This window comes from Acomys minous (assembly GCF_964271855.1).
Source record: "Acomys minous genome assembly, chromosome: 12".
In the NCBI taxonomy this organism is placed as follows: Eukaryota; Metazoa; Chordata; class Mammalia; order Rodentia; family Muridae; genus Acomys; species Acomys minous.
The window spans coordinates 2,332,152-2,351,750 of NC_140493.1; the positions used below are offsets into that span (position 1 = coordinate 2,332,152).

The 19,599-nt window shown below is 54.9% G+C and overlaps 1 protein-coding gene and 1 long non-coding RNA gene across 3 annotated transcripts; one reads left to right on the plus strand and one right to left on the minus strand.

Moving 5' to 3' along the window:
• Nucleotides 1-453: 453 nt before the first annotated feature.
• On the minus strand, nucleotides 454-9,786 carry TAMALIN (trafficking regulator and scaffold protein tamalin). 2 transcript variants are annotated; one of them, XM_084749740.1, is made up of 9 exons: nucleotides 9,429-9,445; nucleotides 7,550-7,599; nucleotides 7,071-7,120; nucleotides 4,784-4,838; nucleotides 4,458-4,560; nucleotides 2,926-3,019; nucleotides 2,755-2,821; nucleotides 2,501-2,567; nucleotides 454-1,685 (listed from the first exon to the last, which is right to left on the minus strand). In XM_084749740.1, exons 5-9 carry the CDS (start codon nucleotides 4,519-4,521, stop codon nucleotides 1,180-1,182), a joined length of 798 nt encoding a protein of 265 aa, XP_084605866.1. In that variant the 5' UTR covers nucleotides 4,522-4,560; nucleotides 4,784-4,838; nucleotides 7,071-7,120; nucleotides 7,550-7,599; nucleotides 9,429-9,445; the 3' UTR covers nucleotides 454-1,179. The 2 variants fall into 2 exon arrangements, with proteins under 2 accessions (XP_084605866.1, XP_084605865.1); XM_084749739.1 differs by lacking the exon at nucleotides 7,071-7,120 and having other exon boundaries at nucleotides 9,429-9,786.
• LOC311579314 lies at nucleotides 7,606-14,422 on the plus strand. Its single transcript, XR_014773119.1, has 3 exons — nucleotides 7,606-9,376; nucleotides 12,810-12,884; nucleotides 14,147-14,422. It is a non-coding gene; the product is annotated as an uncharacterized lncRNA (long non-coding RNA).
• The last annotated feature ends 5,177 nt before the right edge of the window (nucleotides 14,423-19,599 follow it).

Below are 19,599 nucleotides of genomic sequence, written 5' to 3' on the forward strand. Positions count from 1 at the left end.
AGTTAAGAATGGGAGGTCTGAGAAAACCGGGTTCTAGAAGAAGGCAGTGCCAGGAGACTGACCCTGCCATGGGTTGGGTGGAATGTGGCTAATCTGTGCATGTAGCTTCTACTCAAGGCAGCCCTGAGATGTGCTAGCCAGGACCCAGGCTTTCCAGCAGGGACCTTAGATAAGTGACCCAAACATCTGTTGCGGGTAGTGGGGGGGGGGCGGGGAAGAGGAGGAACCTCTAAAATGCACCTGATTAAGAGACCCTGGTCTACAGAGGCTGTGGGGCCCTCCCTTACTTCAGGCCACTACACGTTCATTAAAATCCCCTTGACAATTTCCTTGCCTTCAGGATAAAAGAAAGCTGTAAAATGCAGCCTGTGTGTTTGGAGGTGGCTGCATGGTGGAGTCAGAGCTTGCCTGAGCACAGTCCTCCCCCACAGGCAGTTACCACGCTGACACAGATGCAAAAACCCAGCAATTTTATACAGTTTGTGGTTCAGAGGCAACTTATGAAAAAAAAACAAAACCCGTGGAACAGTCCGGGCTGCCCCACCCCACCTGAATGAACTCCCTCCTGTTGCCCAGGGAGCACAGAACCCAGGACCCCTGCCCGGCCGGACCCCACTTAGTTACAGGCCCCCTGGAGAGGGGCTAAGCCCTTAGGGGGTCAAGGCTGGAGGGAGGGGACCAGCACCTTGCCCTTGGGGCCCACTGAGGGGTGTGTGTGTGTGTGTGTGTGTGTGTGTGTGTGTGTGTGTCTGTCTGTCTGTCTGACTGACAGACAGGGTGGGGAATGACCCATCACGGATCTCCTCTTCCCAAGGAAGGCTAAGGCCTGGGGAGCTAACAAAGCTCAGGAGAGGGCTTCTTGGGACAGGGCCCACACAAGGCACAACTGACCCAGCTGGCCGCAGTCCTCTTTGGTCCCCCAGACCTCCCCCAACTCCCAGTGTCTAGTCTCCCTCTGCTGTGTTTTAGAAGAGGAAAGAACGCAATTAAGCCCTCTCCTTTTTTCTTAGCCCAGGCAAGCCTGTGAACCCACCAGACCCACCAGAGTTAGCAAGGACCCTCTCCCGCAGCTTTGGGCTCCTGGGGTCCTTGGACCGGCACTACGGGCCCCACTTTTTGCACTGGCTGTTACGATGAATAAATAAATAATAAATACCTCCCGCCTGCCCACCCGCGGCCCTACAGCTGGCTCTCCTCTTCCTCCAGGGAGCGGTTGAGTCCGGGGATGAACTTGAGCAGCCGCCGGCGGAAGCTGCGGTACTTGGTCTTGCGTAGGGCGGCGCCGCACAGGGCCTGCTCGCGGGCCTCAGTCCAGAGCGCGCCCGGCGCGCCCCCGCCGCCTCCCCCGCCCGGGCCCGCGCACCGCACACTGGCACTGCGGCTGAGCGTGGCGCGGGGTGCGGGACACAGCACGGACGCCGGGGCCTCGGCAGAGCCCGGGCCGGGCGCGCGCGCGGGGGGTGGCGGGGGCGGCAGCGCCTGCGGTTCGGCGCCCCCGAAGAAGCACGTGTGGTACACGGCGTCGTCTGTGTCCCCCTTGAGCCGCCGCGCCCCCCCGCGGGGACCCGCAGGTGCAGCCAGCAGAGGCCCGAAGGGCAGAGAGCCAGGGAGCAGGCCTGCGCCATAGAGGCAGGAGCGCACCGACTCCAGCGTGTCATAGATGCTTGGGTCCTTCAACACCAGGCCTGTGGGGACATAAGACCGGGGAGCTTCCTGAGTTCTGGGGCCAGAGGGCCCGAGGCTACAGGTCAGAGGGCATGAACAGAAGATCCAGTTCTTTCCTGTTGGCCACCTACGTGGGCCCTTGCGCTCCAGCCTTTGTCTGTAAAGCTGGAGCCACTTAAGGGCTGGCGAGTTGGCTCACTGGTTAAGAGCACTTGTTGTTCCTGTGAAGACATGGGTTCAATTCCCAGCACCCACATGGAAGCTCTCACTTCCTCAAGGATCAGGCATGCATAGACATAGGTACAGGCAAAGCACTCGTTAATAAAATCTTTAAAAGAAAAAAAAAGGATGCCACTTAAGACAGGAAGGCAGGCCACGGAAAGGGCTGACACACACATGTGCTTCTTCTTTTTGAGACGCGAACTTCCCACATACCCCTGGCTGTCCTGGAACTCACTAATGTAGCCCAGGCTGGCCTCAGAGATCCGCCTGCCTTTGCCTCCCAAATGCTGGGATTAAAGGCCCAAGGGCAGTACTCAACCCCAACCTCCAGAAGATCAAAACTGTGCAGTCAGCTTTGAGCCACGTGGTCTCCAAAGCAGTAGACTTTTGTTTTGCTTTTTCCACACACGGTTTTCTCCGTGTAACAGCTCTGACTATCCTGGAACCTGCTATGTATGTAGACCAGGCAGGCCTCGAACTCACAGAGATCCCCCCCCCCCACACCCTACCCCCGCCTCTGTTTCCCAAGTGCTGGGAGGGCATTCCAGGCACGCACCCCCCAGCCTGCTAGCTCCAAGAGGGGGTGCGGATGAGAGGGCCCTGGCCTACTCACCGTGTACTAGCCGCTGCTCCTGCACCATGAGCGACCTGTACTCTCCCCATTTCTCATACAGGGTTTGCTGTAAGACACGTGTGGCCAACCGTCAGGGCTAGCAGGACAGCACCGGGATTAGGGGGACGCACGGAGAAGGGACAAAGGTACAGAAGCCTCCGGGCTGACGGAGGTTGAGGAAGATGAAGGAGGAGGTGAGGCTGAAGGGCAGGGGTGGGGAAGAGGGCGGAGCCCGGACTTTCCCCGCCCCCCACCTTAAGGTACTGCAGGCGCGCCTCCAGTTCTGCCTTCCGGATGGAGGTCCCGTACAGAGTTTCCAGTCTGAAGAGGGTGGAGGGGACAAAGGCTGAGCGAGCCTGAAGGCTGAGGAAAGGCCACGAGGCTGAGCTCGGGCGCCCTTAGGCTCTGCACCTACACATGGATACCTGAGGACGTTGCCAGAGGCCTTGATGATGTCGACGATCTCGCGGTGCCGGATGCCTTCCACATTGAGCCCGTTGACACTGGCGATGGTGTCTCCTGCCAGGAAGAGAAGTCGGCACCTGTTTCCCAGAGCGCGAGGGAAGGAGTCCAGCCAGAAAGGGCATTCCTCAGCTCTCTTCCGCTGCGGTGGAGGGACCTGGGCAGCTCTCTTACCCTACTCAAAACACTCAAAACCTAGCCGAGTATGGCGGCGCACGCCTTTAATGAACTCCCAGTACGTGGGAAACAGAGGCAGGAAGATCTCTGTGAGTGCAAGGCTAGCCTGGCCTACATAGCAAGTTCCAGGACAGTCAAGAGCTGTCACACAGAGAAACCCTGTCTTGAAAAATGAAAACAAGGGGCTGGAGAGATGGCTCAGCGGTTAAGAGCGCTGTCTGTTCTTCCAAAGGCCCTGAGTTCAATTCCCAGCAACCACATGGTGGCTCACAACCATCTACAATGAGATCTGGTGCCCTCTTCTGGTGAGCAGGCACACATGCAAGCAGAATATGTATAAGTAATAAATAAATATTAAAAAAAAAGAAAAGAAAAATGAAAACAACAACAAATATACAAAATACAGCCACTTCTCCCTGGACAGAGACCAGCAGCTTGCTGGATGTGGCAACCTGGGCTGGCTGCCAGGGATCTGAGAAGTAAGTTATCACACGTGTGTGTCTTCAGGAAGCTTTGTCCCCACAACACTGAGCCCCCCAGGTTCCCACGCTCCTCCTGGAGTTAACTAGTTCCATTTAACCCACACCTGCCATGAGACTTCCTCAATACAGGGAAAGCACAGAGTGAGCGGCGTGCCACTGGGAGCTGGCACGGGCTCCCCGCACGCAAAGCTTTATGCTGGCTTCTGCAGTGCTCGTCTGCTGCCTGTCAAGGCTGTGGACCCTTGCGGTGGCTATACCAAGGACAGTCAGGACCAGCCTCGCAAAGTGCCTGCTACTGAAAAGTGGGCAAGAAGCTAAGGGCCAAAAGATGATTGTGCTGACAATGGGCGTGGATCTGTGTAGGTCTCAGGCTGCCCAGACTGGGACTTTAATCTCAGCGTCACCTGCCGGAGCCATCGCTTGACTCCTTGATAAGGGACACAGCACAGGTGTCCCAGATGGAGCACTGACAGGTCCTCATGAGCCACTCAGAGGCAAACCTGGTAGGTTTCTTTCTCTACCATATTCTGCCCAGCTGGACGGCACAGCTGCCAGGAGGCAGAACAGCTGCGCAGGAGCAGCACCGCTTCTGCCCAGCTCTGCCTTGCGCTCAGGGAACCGCCGCCGCCTCACCACCACACTGCTGCCTGCCACGCTTTGCAAAAGAAGCGCACACAGTCATCCCCACAGTAACCGGCCGGCGTGGCCGTCTGGGTTCTATGCATTCCTTTGGCCTTCTCTGAGTTGGAGGATGAAGGAGGGGGGAAAATTGTGCCTCTGCTTAGCAGAAGCTGCACTACACCAGCGCTGTGTTCTCTTGGCTCAGGCCTGCCTACCTGGTGTGAGCCCAGCCAGCTGGGCAGGGCTGGACTCGTGGACTCGGCAGACGAAGGTCACCATCTCTACCCGCTGCTCCTCTCGGTGGTGAAGGCCATACGTCTGTGAACAGTGAGGGGACACTCAGAATAGAGACAAGCCGACATGCCCATCTTCCTGACTGGACAAGCCGACCTGCCCATCTTCCTGACTGGACAAGCCGACCTGCCCATCTTCCTGACTGGACAAGCCGACCTGCCCATCTTACTGACTGGACAAGCAGACCTGCCCATCTTACTGACTGGCCTCCTGATCCCTCCCTCCCTCTATGCCCAACTCTTCCCACCTGGATCTCGAAGCCAAAGGTCTGGTTGTCCCCCTTCTCCAGAGTCAGAACCTTCCTGCAGAAGACAGAGGGTGAAGATTACTACATTTAAGACGCAGGCGGATCTCTGTGAGTTCGAGGCCAGCCCAGTTTACAAAGTGAGTCCAGGACAGGCAAGACTACACAGAGAAAGCCTGTCTCAAACAAACCAAACCAATAATATTAATAATAAAAAGGAAAAGGAAAAGAAAAAGAAAGAAAGAAAAGTACAGGAAGCCTGGGCGTGGTGGTGCACAACTTTATTCCCAGGACTCAGGGAGGCAGACACAAGCATATTGTCGTGAGTTCAAGGCCAGCCTGGTCTACAGAGTGAGTTCAGAACAGCCGAGGCTACACAGAGAAATCTGTCTCAAAAAACAACAACAAACCTTTAAAAAAAAAAAAGTATGGGAGAGCTGGGTATGGTAGGTCCACATCTGTAATCCTTGAGTGACTGAGGGAGAATGCTGCATTTGAGTCTGAGCAACATAGTGAAACCCTGTCTCAAAATACAGTAACAAAAACAGGAGCGTGGCAGTCCCACAGCTCAGCTCTCAGGGATGTGGAAGTCTGGTCTAGAACTTCTCAGAAGGACTGAGGGACTGTCTCCTGTGACAACTCATTCTTCTCAGACTTTTGGAATGCCCTTCCCAAACCCAAATGAAATTGGCCTCAGGGAGCTGCACAGGATTGAACCAGCCCCCTCTAGGGGGAGGGAGGCATCAGTAAAGGCTGACCCTAAAAAAGAAGTGAGTCTAGCAGGCCCCCAGCCTTCTAGAGACTCTGGCCACACACTCAGTAAAGAGGACCCCAATTTGGGCCCCTGGGCTGAAGCATCCTGGCTCTGCTGCTTTAGGGAAAAGACAGCCCCACCTCCCGGGGCCCAGTCACGAGGCTGGGCGCAGACCACAGCAGCTCCTCCCAGCTGTGGTGTGGCCAGCCCACCAGATGTGAAGGCTGGGGGAGGGGCGCCTGGGGCTGCTCTGCTGGACACACACAATGGTCTGGAACTGCTCCAGGTCCCAGCCTGACTGGGGTGGGGGGGCCCACAGTTTCCTCTGCCCACCCCCTCCCCTTCCTTCCCACCAGCCAGAGGCAGAATGAAGTGGTTCCTGAGGCCCCTTTGCGTCTGGCAGCCTCAGAAAGGCCTTGGAGGCCAGTTTTCTATTTCCTAGGCTGAGTCACAGCCCCTGCCACCTAAGGCTGAACAACAGTCTCTTCCTTGCAAGCCCTGTATGTTCTGGGGCACACGCAGGGGTGTCTGTCCTGGTCCTTTCCAGGTTCCTGGAAGGGTCTGTGAACTTTCACTGGAAAAGCCAGGTGGGCCCCCTATGGCCTGTGTCCCATTACTCTTTGTTTTTACAACCCTTTAAAATAAGCCAGTCATGGTGGTACATGCCTTGAATCCCAGCACCTGGGAAGTGGAGGCAGGGGGAATCTTTGAATGTTAGGACAGCCAGGGCTCGGTAGAGAGACTTTATCTCAAAAAAACAAAACTTCAACCAACCAACCAAACAAAATTACCTTAAAATAAGTCTGTATGAGGCTGGGCGGTGGTGGCGCACACATTTAATGCCAGCACTCGGGAGGCAGAGGCAGGCAGATCGCAGTGAGTTCGAGGCCAGCCTGGTCTACAAAGTGAGTCCAGGACAGCCAAGGGCTACACAGAGAAACCCTGTCTGGAAAAAAACAAAAAGTAAAAATAACCCCCCCCCAAAAACAGCCAGGCGTAGTGGCACACACCTTTAATCAGAGCACTCAAGAGGCAAAGGCAGGCAGATCACTGTGAGTTCGAAGGCAGCCTGGTCTACAAAGCGAGTCCAGGACAGCTAAGGCTACATAGAGAGACCTTATCTCGAAAAACTAAAGAAACAAAAAACAAAACAAAACCAAAAAAGTCCATATGTGTGTGCATATGTAAGTTAAAAGGCCAAACAGGGGCTGAAGAGTTGGCTCAGTAGTTAAGAGCACTGTCTGCTCCTCCAAAGGTCCTGGGTTCAATTCAACCCACATGGCAGCTCACAACTGTCTGTAGCTCCAAGATCTGACACCCTCACACCAATGCGCATAAATTAAAATTAAATAAAAATATTAAAAAAAAAAAAAGGCCAAACAGACCAACCTGGCCAGTAGGTCACAGTTTGCTGGCCCATTTCACAGGAAGCCAGACCCAAATCAGACTTGAGACTCAGGCAGAAAAGGAACCTGAGTTTCAGGTGCTAGGAGGAGCACCTGCCCACTGTCCACACCTCAGCATCTCAAATCCTACCTAAACTGCAGCCGAGGGATGGGACCAACATAGGACCGGAAGTCTGAGGCCTGAAACCAGTCAGATGCAAACAGCTGATCACCGAATGCCCATGGCCTGGGCCGGAGGGGCTGGTGGGCTCAGGGGAGCCTCCAGGGCTGGTGGGGGCGGAAGGGGGGGGCAAGCCAGGACACTGCCATACTGTCTTCCCCTTCCCACCTTCCACCCCTCACCAAGCCAGCTCTTCCCCGAGAACACGCAACTGGCATGCACTGGGGGTGGTTAAGGAGCACCTAATGACTCAAAAGTGCCCCCCCTTATCCTGCCGCCCCTTCACACGGCCCACACCCCACCAGCCCTCCAATCCCAGCAGCGAAGCCATGCTCAAGGATGGGAGGTCCCTCCTGGGGAGCTGGGCTAAGATGCTGTACGATGCTCCCCCTCCCCCAGCACCTCACTTTTCTGGACCGCAGGAGGGGCTTTGGGTGGGGGTGACTCACCGCTGCTGTTCAGGACTCTGGTTGAGATCCTTCCAACGGAATCCCGAGCCCTGGGTGGGAAAAGGCCAGAAGACAGGAGAAGGGGCTTGAGCAGAGGGCGCCCAGCCCTCAGGGAGGAGGAGTCTTACCTGAGCTCGCGGCCCTGGGCCCAGTCCGCGGCCCCCACTTCCTGCGGCCCATCTTCCCCTTCCCGGCCCCATCTCTGCTTCCCTGCTGGTGTAACTATTTGCCAAGTGCAGCAGCTGCTGCTATCATATCTGTCCCGGGTTCTGGACCAGTCAGCCTCTGCTGTGGTTCTAGCGGGACCTTCACCCCTGGGACCGTGTCTGATGGGCCCAGGCCTTCTAGACCTCAAATGCTGAGGCAGGAGCTTTGCCCTAATCGAAGAAAAAGAAGGGGAGGAAGCCTTAAAGGGCTTAAAGTTCTCACTCCAGCGCCCCACTGCCAGATGGGTCTGCCTATCTTAATGGTTCAGGCAGACAGTAGTTTGGGAGAGCATTAAGTCAGGAGGAGCCTGGGCAGCCTGAATGTGGTAAAGGGGCAGAATCTCCTAAGAGCAGGTTGCCTGGTAGGAACGGGGGTGGGGGGTGGGGGTGGGGGATGGGTTCCAGCTGCAGCTGCCTGTGTCCCCTCGGTCTTTTGATATTACCATACACCCCTCCCCAAATACATTACTAAACTATATCTTAAAAAATAATCTCAGAGTCAAACTTGTCTCATTATGCTTAAGAAACTGGCGGATCCTTTTTTGTTCCTGTTTGTTTTTGAGAAGGACCCTAAAGCTTCAGAACCCCAGATAACCTCGGTCCCTCCTAAGATTTTAGTTCTTGGAGGAAGTCCCATCCGGGACCAGCCCTTTCCCCAAGTGCCAAAACTGCCTGAGGCCTTCCTGGCCTGTGTTCTTGTTAACACTCCCTACCCCACAGCAAGGGGGCCCTCCTCCTCCAGAACCAAAGATTTGCCTCAGGGTGGGGACAGTACCCAAATAGGCCAAGGAGGAAGGAACGGGCAGTACAGAGAGACCCCTTTGTTTTTCAATCCGATTTTCATAAAATGCAAATTTTAAACAAGCTGTTCATTGTGTGTAGGGGGCGAGCTGGGGGCCAGGGGAGAAGGAGGGGGCCGCGTAGGGGACACCCACCCCTTCCCTTTAACCTGGGTCTAGGGTCTCAGCATCTGAACACTAAGTCCTCCAGGGTTAGGGGAAGAGCTTCACTTAGGGGGAGACGCAGAGAGCGGGTGCGGCCCGCATCCTTCCTGCTCTGTGACCTCTCCCACAGCGTCCGGTCCGTGGCTGAGGCAAGGAGAGCGGTGCTCCAACATCCCGCATCTTAGGTGCGGGATAAAGCGCACCTGACCCAGGAAGCCGGGTGTCCCTGCGGAGGGCTGTACTTGGGAATTCGCAGCACTACTTCTAAGGGGGACCACTAGCCTCTCTCCCGCTCAGGGCTCCCAGGGCCTCAACTTGTCCGAGGCAAGCGGCGGGGTTCCTTCCCTAGCCCTCCCTGCTCCAATCTGAGAGGGTGTTTGGGTGAGAGGGTCCTCAGAGTTTCTAGACTTCTGGACACCCGTAGGCGGAGCGGGAAAGCCAGATGGAGCGAGCTGGAGAAAGGGGGGTGCTGAGGCGGAGTCAAGGCAGGAGAGTGGGAGGAGATGGGGCGTCTGCGCGTGGGGAGTGGAGTGGAGAGCCACCCGAACTGGGGGCGTCGTGGTGGCGGGGGGCCACAACCTTCCAAGACCCGAATGGGCTGATTTGCGTCTTCTGAGAACAGGGCCGAGCGAGGCGGGTGGCCCAGGGTCGGCCGGCTGGGGAATGTACTGCTGCGGGTGAGTAGGAACGCAGGGTACCGAATCTGGGGACGCAGTTTGGGGAACGCACCTTTCGGCGAGGCAAGGTACCCCCGGACACCGCGAGCGCACGGTACAGCTCGGCAGGGTGATAGTCCTCCAGCGTCGCGTACAGCTCGTCCCCCGGGGCACCGGGTGGAGCGGCGGCAGACGGGGGGCCCGAGGGGGTCGGCGCCGGCGAGGCTCGAGCGGCTTCCGAGTCCGGAGCCCGGCCAGCAGGGTCCGGCGCGGACGCCGCCTCCTCCTTCTGCTGCAGCTTCCTGAGTCGGCGGAGGGTCATGGCTCCGGCGTCCGGAGCCGTTTGGAGGCCGCGCTCACTCCGCTAAGTGATGTCGGCGACGGCTGTGGGACGCCAGCCCAGCGGGCCGCGTGTACCCTTGCTTTATAGACTGCCGAGAGACGTAGGGCGCGGCCTCCGGTGGCCTCGCCCCCCGACACGCAGGCACCGCCCCGGGCTGGGGGGGGGGGGGGACCGCTTTGGCGAGCCCCGCCCACAGCGTGCAGCCGCCTGCAGTGCTCGGGGGAACTCTGGGGGACTTGGGCGCTCAGTGGGGGAAACCTAGCCGCCCACGGCAGCGGGAGGGACAGGACAGCTGGGGCGAGCAGGAGTTTACTTACTACCTGGAAGCAATCTGTGAGCGCGCACTGGATGAGGTCTGAAGTTATGGAAGGAATGGTGGTGGCTTTAGTGGCTCGTGGGAATATGGGGGGCACAGTAAAGAAGCTGAGGGAAGAAGTAGGGGGTCAGACTCGCTGGGCAGAGGATGCATGAGGCCCTAGACCTCAGAGAGGGGGGCCTGGGGCTGCCCAGGGGGGACGGTTGTGGTTTCTGAAGAGGGAACCAGGCGACACTTCTGAATTGACCCTGCAGAAGCCCCTGCGGAGTGAGGCGGCTAAGGGTTTCGGTCTTCCCACAGAGCTGACGAAAGCAGCCCTCCTTTCCCAGGGCTGGGGCAAAGAGAGACTGTGGAAACCTGCAAGTAGTAGGTTTAATTCTGAGGTCAAGTCTTGGAGCCACCTCAGGCGTTTCTCTCTCTCTCTCTCTCTCTCTCTCTCTCTCTCTCTCTCTCTCTCTCATTCTCTCTTGCATGTTCTCTCTCTCCACTCTGTCTCTCTCTTTCTTGTCTCCCACCCCCACCCCCACCCACCGGACAGGAGTTCAGGCTCCTGTTCCTCACGTGGGGCTTGGCCTATGCCCAGGGTAGGTGCTCAGAGTCGGGGCATGAGCGGTGCCGAGCCATTCCTAACCCTGTCTTAGACACCGTGCCTTATGCTCTTTGTTACCATGGTTGCCAGGCTGTAGGAGAGATGAAGATGACCCAGCCCATGTCTGCCGTCAGGGATGCCCAAATAAGTGAGAGAGGGAAGCGGCCATGTCTGCCGTCAGGGATGCCCAAATAAGAAGTGAGAGAGGGAAGCGGTCGGTGTCTGGCCACCACAGAGGGAGCTGGGGCTCCACATTCGGACGTGAGCCAGTACACGTGTGCTTTTCATACATCATAACAACCTTACAGAGGAGGAAGGACCCCGGCAGAAAGCACCTTGCCAGGAGAAGCACTCAGTGGCAAAGCTGAGGTCCCAAGCAAGGCAGCGCCGCCCTAGAACTGCAGCCTAAGCGCCCATGCGCTCAGTGACGCTGACTTCAGTTCCTCATCATGAATCTGAGCCCTACTCTGTGCCAGGCAGGGGCCGGCTAGGCTCTGCTGTGACAGAGGTGCTTTGTGTGGGAGCCGGGTACCATGCTGTACGTGAACAGCGTAAGACACACACACCACAGGGGAAAGGCTTTCTTCTGCCTTTCAGCTCACCAGTCTGGTTGTCTCCCTGTGTCTTGTGCCCCCACCACTCCCGCCCCAGCATCCCCACCACACAGAGGTATGGGTGGGAAGGGAGTTCTTCCACCCTCAGAAATTGCACAAGTCCAGATGGCAGGATGCTCGTGGGGTGGCTTAGAGACTGTGTTGACTAAGAACTCGCTCCTTTAACGCTTTTCTCCTGCCTCCCCCCTTAAACAAGTAGCCTTCAGGTGAGGGGCAAAGGGAATGTCTGTGGGGAAATATGGGGCTGGAGGGGGGACGACTCTATTGACAGCATCAACACATATGGACCCCTGGACCATCTGTTGCCTGACAGACGGCATGGGGGGGGGGGAGTTACAGAGGCAGAAGGCACAAGAGTTTCTTTTATATTCACTCCAGTTCTTAACTAAGAAAGGACCCTCTCCAGCCAGGCGTGGTGGCGCATGCCTTTAATCCCAGCACTCGGGAGGCAGAGGCAGGAGGATCTTCGCTGTGAGTTTGAGGCCAGCCTGGTCTACAAAGTGAGTTCAGGACAGCCAGGGCTATACAGAGAGACCCTGTCTCAAGAAGAAGAAGGAAGAAGGAGGGGAAAGCACTCTCCCCCAAATGGACTCTGCTCAGCCTCTTCTATGAAGAATCTGCCCGCCTCCGCCAGAAGGGCTTAGCGAGTCCACGGGTGACAGCCCGGTTGACACAGACCGCCTTTGTGTTGCCACAGAGGTAGATATCCCTCCTCACACCCCCAGCTTGTGCAAGTCCGACTGCCTCTGGCCTGCAAGTGAGAAGCCACCGCAGGGAGCTGAAGTTCTCACCTAAGAAAGAAGGTGCTAGAAACCCCAGAGCAAGCGTGAGCCCGGAAAAGCCAATTTCTGTTAATTCCTTGGCTTTCCTAGGATTTCAGATCTGGAAAGGGCCTCATGTTCTGGAAAAGATGTGTGTGGTCCAAGCCCTCCTGCTTGCAACACCAGCCAGAGAGGGAAAGGCTGCCTCAGAGTGGGCTTAAGAACCCAAGACTCTTGACTAAGACTGCGGGTTCAGCAGCAGCCTGCTTCCTCTGCGGCCAGCCGCCTCAGTTTCTCCGTGGAAGGATAGGTAGAGCCCGGCGCCTCCCTGTGTGATGGTGGCGCCCTCTGCTGGTCATGAGTCTTGTGGTGGAAACTCTCCAGACTCCAAGGCCGGCGGCGTGCGCGGCGCCACCCGGCCACCCAGCCATATTTTGGAATCCCACACAGCCCTCCCAGGAGTATCTGTACTCAGCCCCCCGGAGCTCAGCCTTCACTCCCCTACCTCCTCCTATGCCACGCCCCTTATCTACCATCTGTTCTCCTCCTCCAATCAGCCTCCAGCGGGCCTCCTGCGGCTCCAGGGTATCCCTTAGCCCCTCACGCCTATTAGCAAATCCCCTGAGGATCTGCTCCTGAGAAATCCATATTCGGTCTGCAGCTTATGCCAAAGCAGGTGTCTTGTTCTCAGGGAGCTCGGGTTTCCTAGCATTTTTGACTCCAGCTGCTCCAACAGAGAAGGGGCTCTGGTTGGCTTAAGGAGGGACCCGGGAAGCGCGGGATTCTTAGTAGGGACCGTCTAATGGACAAAGGCCCTTCTCACTCCTTTAGGACAGCCCCTTGCCAAGGAGCACCAGGGAGCTTGGAGCACTTGAGCTGTGAGAGTTCATACCCTCTAGACTTTCGGTGAGTCCGTTACCTTAGGGTCCCGAAGCGACAAGGCCGAACAAATAACTCTGAGGATGCCATCTCCCTGCTTCTGCGCGAGGGGGGAGGGCGAGCGGCAGCAGGAGAGTCCACCAGGAATGAGGGGCTGGGCCGCAGCTGCATGACGTCACTGCTTGCAGGAGGCATAGAACAGCCGGTGGGCAGCTGGCTGGGCAGGGAATGCATGCTTTCTTAAGGGCTCCTGTTACTTAACCATGTTCCTGGGATGGTATCTGTGCTGGGGCTGGGGCCCTGCTGGGGGCTGGGGGTGGAGCTGGGGGAGAGTTCTCGCACAGCTCAGTGACCCGGCTCCTGGGAGGTCTGCGGGTAGGAGTCGGGCGCACGGAACAGCTTGCGTTGGATATAGGTGTCTCGTCGTCTGGTCCCATTCATAAGCCAAGGGCCAGCTGCTTGACTAGATTTTAGGGACACTCTAGCTGGTTTTCCTCAGAGCAACAACACGTCACTCCTGGGGCATGGAGTGTATGCTGTCTCGCTTCTCACTTCAGCACAGGAAATGCAGGAAAGGACAAGGGCCCAGACTCCAGAGAGCTCTTCCCTGTCGGCAAATGCACACCTGTTCAGTAGCGTAATCCAGAGGCATCTGATCATGCCCAAACCTGTGTCTCCTGCCCTTGGCCTCTCCTCCCGTTCTGCTACCACCCAAGTGCCTCCCTACAGACAAGCACCCCCCTGCTTGTACTCCTGGCTGTGGTCTGGATGCTGTCCTCCCACAGGCTCTGCCCTCCACCCTCTGCCCTTGGTGATTGAGTCAGGAAGGCTCTGTCCTCATAAATGGGGCAGGTGCCCTGCCGGGTGCTTTTGTCAACTGGCTGGAGCTATCTGAAAGGAGGGAGTGTCCACTGAGCAAACGCCTCCGAGACTAGCAGCGGGGACACACACTTTTACTCCCTGCACTCAGGAGGCAGAGGCAGGTAGATGTCTGAGTTTGAAGCCAAGCCTTGCTCTACAGAGCGAGTTCCAGGACAGCCAGAGCCACACAGAGAAACCCTGTCTCAACAAACAATGTCTCCATACAACGGCTAGCCCGTTTCTTAATTAGTGAATGGTGGAGGAAGGGAGGGGAGGAGGAGGGGAGGGGACGGGAAAGGAGGGGAGGGGAGGGGGGAGGGGGGAGGGCCCACCCTTTGTGGGTGGTGCCATCCTTGGGCTGGTGGTCAGGCTGGGCAAGCCAGTAAGCAGCACCCCTCCATGGCTCCTGGGTCAACTCCTGACACCAGGTCCCTGCTCTGTTTGAGTTCCTGTCCTGACTTCCTTCGAAGATGAGCAGTGCCGCCGTGGAAGTGTAAACCAAATAAATCCTTTCCTCCCCTGCTTGCTTTGGTCATGGTGTCTCATTGTAGCAACAGAAACCCTAACACAAGTGCTCTTAGGAAAGAGGCCATGGGCCTGCTTCCCTCCCCTGCCATGCAAGAACCGCTAAGGCTTCACTTCCATCACTTCCGGGGACTAAGCTTTCAGTTAGCACTGCCTGCTGCTGGCCCCTTGACCTCGGATTCTTCATTCTCCAGAAATGTTAGCTAAAAGTTCATGTTTATAAATTATCCATGGGAAAGGTGGTGCATGCCTTTAATTCCCACGCTTGGGAAGCCAAGACATGTGGATCTTGACAAGTTTGTTGAGGCCAGGTTTGTCTACACAGTGAGACCTTGCCTCAAAAATCAGAGCACCAAACAAAAACCTGGTCCAAAGACGTCTTCCCCACCCATGCCGTGAGGACCGAGCCCAGGAACTCATACTGTGTCATGGGCTAGTGATCGTTTTCTGGAAGATGTTCTCTTGTTTCTTTTGTTTGTAACAGGGCCTCACTATGTAGCCCTGGCTTACCTGAAACTCACTAATGTAAAGCAGACTGGCCTTGAACTCAGAGATATCCCCGTCTCCGCCTTGCAAAAATGTCAAGATTAAGGTATGTGCTACCTGGCTTAGATGGATTAGGAACAGGGACAAATTTAGACACCTTCCAATGGCATTATCCCTACATGATTGGGGAAGTAAAGTTTTTGTTTGGTAATTCTTTCTTTTTTTTTTTTTTTTTACTCTTTCATGACAGGGTTTCTCTGTGTAGTCCTGGCTGTCCTAGACTCGCTTCATAGACCAGGCTGTCCTTGAACTCACAGCGATCTGTCTGCCTCTACCTCCTGAGTGCTGGGACTAAAGGCGTGCGCCACCATACCATGCACTTTTTTCTTGTTTATTTATTTACTTTGTTCCCGTTTTCTGTTTTTTTAAGACACAGTTTTTCTATGTAGCCCTGGCTGTCCTTGAACTCACTCTGTAGACCAGGCTAGCCTCAAACTCACAGAGATCCGCCTGCCTCTCTCTGCATCTCCACTGCCCAGCTGTGACTTTGGGTTTTAGAGGGAGGGTCTAATGTAGCCCAGGCGTGGTCTTGAAGTCAGTACATAGCCAAGGATAGCCTTGAACTTCTGATTCTCCCACCTCTCTGATGAGACGTATGTGCCACCCCACACCCAGTTTTATACAGTGTTGAGGATTGACTTGCATGCTGGCCAAGCACCAGAACCCAGCTCCAGGAGGTCTTAACTTATGATACAGTAAGTATACTAGCTAGTAAGAAAAGCTTGGAGAGATGGCTCAGAGGTTAAGAACACTGCCTGCTCTTCCTGAGGTCCCGAGTTCAATTCCCAGCAACCACATGGCGGCTCATGACCATCTATAGTGAGATGGCATGCAGGCAGAATACTGTATAAATAATAAATACATTTTTTACAAAAAGAAAAGAAAGAAAAGCTTGGAGACCAACACAAGACGGAAGATGACTAATCAGCACAGTGAGAGTCATTCTCCCAGCAGAGGTGGATTAATACTGCATAGTTGCCATTCTGAGACCCCCCACCCCTGCCCCACAGAGCTGTGACTTCTGACGGTGAGAAGAGGGAGGCACCCCAGCTGACTCCCTTCCTTATATTCGTGGCTTCTTTAATGTGGCCAAAAGTCACCAGGCAGTGGTGGCGCACACCTTTAATCCCACCAGCACTCGGGAGGCAGATGCAGGTGGGTCTCTGTGAGTTTGAGGCCAGCCTGGTCTACAGAGAAAGTTCCAGGATAGCCAAGGCTACACAGGGAAACCCTGTCTCAGAGAGAGAAATGAACATCTGCTGTCACGGGCGTAAAGGTGACCAACTGCCTCCTCAGCTCCTGTCATCAGGACTCTGTACTCTCAAACCAAGAACCCAGGTGCCTTTCCTCAAGGTTGCTTTTGTCAGTGTTTTGCTTTGTTTTTTGAGACAGGGTTTCTCTGAGTAGCTCTGCCTGTCCTGGAACTCAACGATTTACCTGCCTCTGCCTCCCCAGTGCTGGGATTAAAGGTGTGACCCACCAAGGCTTGTAACTAAAATTAGTAACTAATTAAAGTAACTAATACAAGCGCATTTTCCCATTGCCTGGAAGTCCTCCTAGGGATGCTTTCCTGAGTTCCCCCACCTCCCAGCAATGCAGGGGAATGGAGACCAAGCTTGCTACACAGACTTCAGGAAACATTAAACCACAGCATTTCTACAAATGTGGGTGGGTTTTCCATGACGGAAAGCCTTGAATGGAGGCGCCCAGAGGACGGTTCTGCCCTTAGATTCAGGACTGCTGCCCCAGTAACCCGTTGGAGGTCTGGCCTGTGGCCACTCCTCAAAGTTTTGACTTGCTAGTCCTCACAACTGACTCGGTGCCTTAGAATCCTGTTTCTCTCTCTCTCTCTCTCTCTCTCTCTGTGTGTGTGTTTCTCTGTCTGTCTCTGTTTGTGTTTTTCTGTTTCTGTCTGTCTCTCTGTGTTTGTGTGTTTCTGTCTGTCTATCTGTCTGTCTCTCTCACACACACACACCTCTCACTTTTGTCACGCCCCTTACGCCCCCTAGTCAGTTACTTGAACCATGTTACTCCTAATTTTGCTTTGTGTTTAGCAAGCCTATTCCCAGGACTGTGGAAATCCAAACACATATGGCCCAGGGGTCAAAAACTGCTGTGCAGCAAAACCTAAGTGATTCACCCTCCAGATGAACACACGCTTTGGTGACACAGTGACCTTCAAGTGTCTGTGAAGAGGAGCCAGGACGGCTGCCATTCTGACTTTCAAGTTGGCAAAGCTGACCCTGCAAACCATGTGTAGGTCCAGGACGGGCAAGAGACTGATCAGCCATAGGGTCAACAAGGAACCCTCTCGAGGTCAGGACTGAGTTCATACAAGCCTTTGAAGAAGGGGTCAACAGGTCACTGAGATACCTCATCAAGGGCTTTGGGCTTTTGCTGTCACCTCTGACAGGACACAGGACACGGTAACAGCTGGCTGGGCTACTGGGGGCACGTGGCAAACTTAAAGCGAACTTGTAGAGATCAGCAGCCGCAGATGGGAGAATGGAAAATCGTGAGTAATAAGCAGAACCTTACTGTGAAAGGCTGGAGCAGTGAGCAGGTCCTACAGGGCCTTTTGGTGAAAACACAGGGGTCTGTACCCAAGCTCAGAATCTCAGCTGCCCACAAGCAGGATGGAGAGATGGCTGGATTGTCAATAGGTGAGTTACAGTCCGGCAATGACCTTCGGCATCAAGCAGTCTGTAGTAACTCGCTCTCCAACCTGTCAAAGAATACTTGGGGACAGTTTTCACCCTGCCAGGCCCCAGTCTAGTGAGGATCAGGAAAGTTAGCTGTCTTGGCTGAAGAAGATGGCCGTGTGTGGGCAGGACAGGGTCGGGCTGCAGACAGCAGTTAGATCCGAGGTCTTCTCCATCCATGAGTTTAAGGATCTTGATCAATTTATTTGACTTTTCAGCCAGGTAGTGGCGGCACACACCTTTAATTCCAGCACTTTGGAGGCAGGTGGATCTCTGTGAGTTTGAGGCCAGCCTGGCCTACAGAAAGAGTTCTAGGACAGTTAAGACTACACAGAGAAACCCTGTCTCAAAGAACAAAAACAATTTATTCGGCTTCTCCAGTAACCCTCTACTTTATAGTCCACAACGACAGTGAAGCCTTCTTTGCTTTGGTTGTTTTAGGATTAAATCTTTTGTTTGTTGTTTGGGGGACAGGGTCTATGTAGTCCTGGATGTTCTAGAACTTGCTATATAGACTGGGACAGCCTTGAACGCACTTAGATATTTTCTGCTCTGCCCAAGTCCTGGGATTAAAGGTGTGTTCCACCACACTCGGCTTTAGCAATGTTTTAGAATTATACTTATGTGGGTGTAGGGTGCCACAGTCTGTGGACAGGACAGGACGATTCTCCTCCCTGGCACACAGTCAGTTTTCAACAGGCCTTTGAACGATATCACGGCTGCCTTCAAACTTTTTTCGGGCCTTTATTTAGGGCAGGGAGACCTGCAGAAGGCACTTGCAGGTTGCACGGCCTTTCTCCTCAACAGCGGTCTACAGATGAAGTTGTCCTGGATGCTGTGAGATGCTGCCTCCAGTTATCTGCAGGGACTCCATCTCAAGCCAAGGCCGTCCTCCCAGCACCTAGCCTGTTGGAACATGGCCCGAGAATGGAGCCATATGAGGGGAACTCTAAGTGCTTATAAGAAAACTCTGGGGAAAAAAAAAGTCTTGTGACCTCGGTTTCTTCAAAACCCCGGGATTGTTCTTAGAATGTGCTTTCGTGCCCCTCCCAGGCTCAGGGGACAGGAGTCACTGCAGATTAGTCATTACAATGGGCCATTGCTTATCTGCCTCTGCGGGGAAGCGTGGTGGCCATTGTTTATCTGCCTCTGTGGGGAAACAGGTTTTTTGCTGCATGCAGCTTCAACTCGTGAGAACTTTACTCAGGTGACCTTTCTTAGTAGAAATTGATGTCCTGAATAAAGCTGGCTTCGCAAAAGACTTCAGTCACCTCATTTTTAGGTTCCACCCAACCACAGGTAAACACCAGCCATGCTCTGAAAATTCCAGCAAAATCCTTGACTCAGTCTTCTAAGTGCCCTGAACTCACACTCACTCTTCAGACTAGATGAGGGACATAAAACTGGAGCGTCTCTTACGGTGCCTCGGAGGGTCAGTGGCTGTGGCTGACCAGGCTCAAGAGCCTGTTTGTTTTAAAAATTACTTATTTTTATTTTATGTGCATTTGTGTTTTGTCTGCATGTATGTCTCTGTCAAAGTATTGGATCCTGAAGTTACAGACAGTTGTGAGCTGCCATGTGGGTGCTGGAAATTGAACCTAGGACCTCTGGGAGAGCAGTCAGTGCTCTTAACCACTGAGCCATGTCTCCAGGCCCACAAGATCTTGTTTTATACATTGGGTTTTTTTTTTTTTTCGAGACAGGGTTTCTCTGTTGTAGGCTTGCCTGTCCTGGACTCACTTCGTAGACCAGGCTGGCCACAAACTCACAGGAATCCACCTGCCTTTGCTTCTGAGTGCTGGGATTAAAGGTGTGCACCACCACGCCACACTTAAGATCCTGCTTTATAAACAGATCAGAAATGCTGCAGGCCCCAAAAGGCCTGACATGGCCATGGCCGTGCCCCCCACCCAGGACAAGCCCCCCAAAACCCCAGAAGGCCTGACATGGCCATGGCCGTGCCCCCCACGCAGGACACGCCCCCAGAAGCCCCAGAAGGCCTGACATGGCCATGGCCGTGCCCCCCACCAGGACAAGCCCCCAGAAGGCCTGACACACGGAGGGCACATGGCACCGTTACACACGGAGGGCACATGGCACCAGAGAAG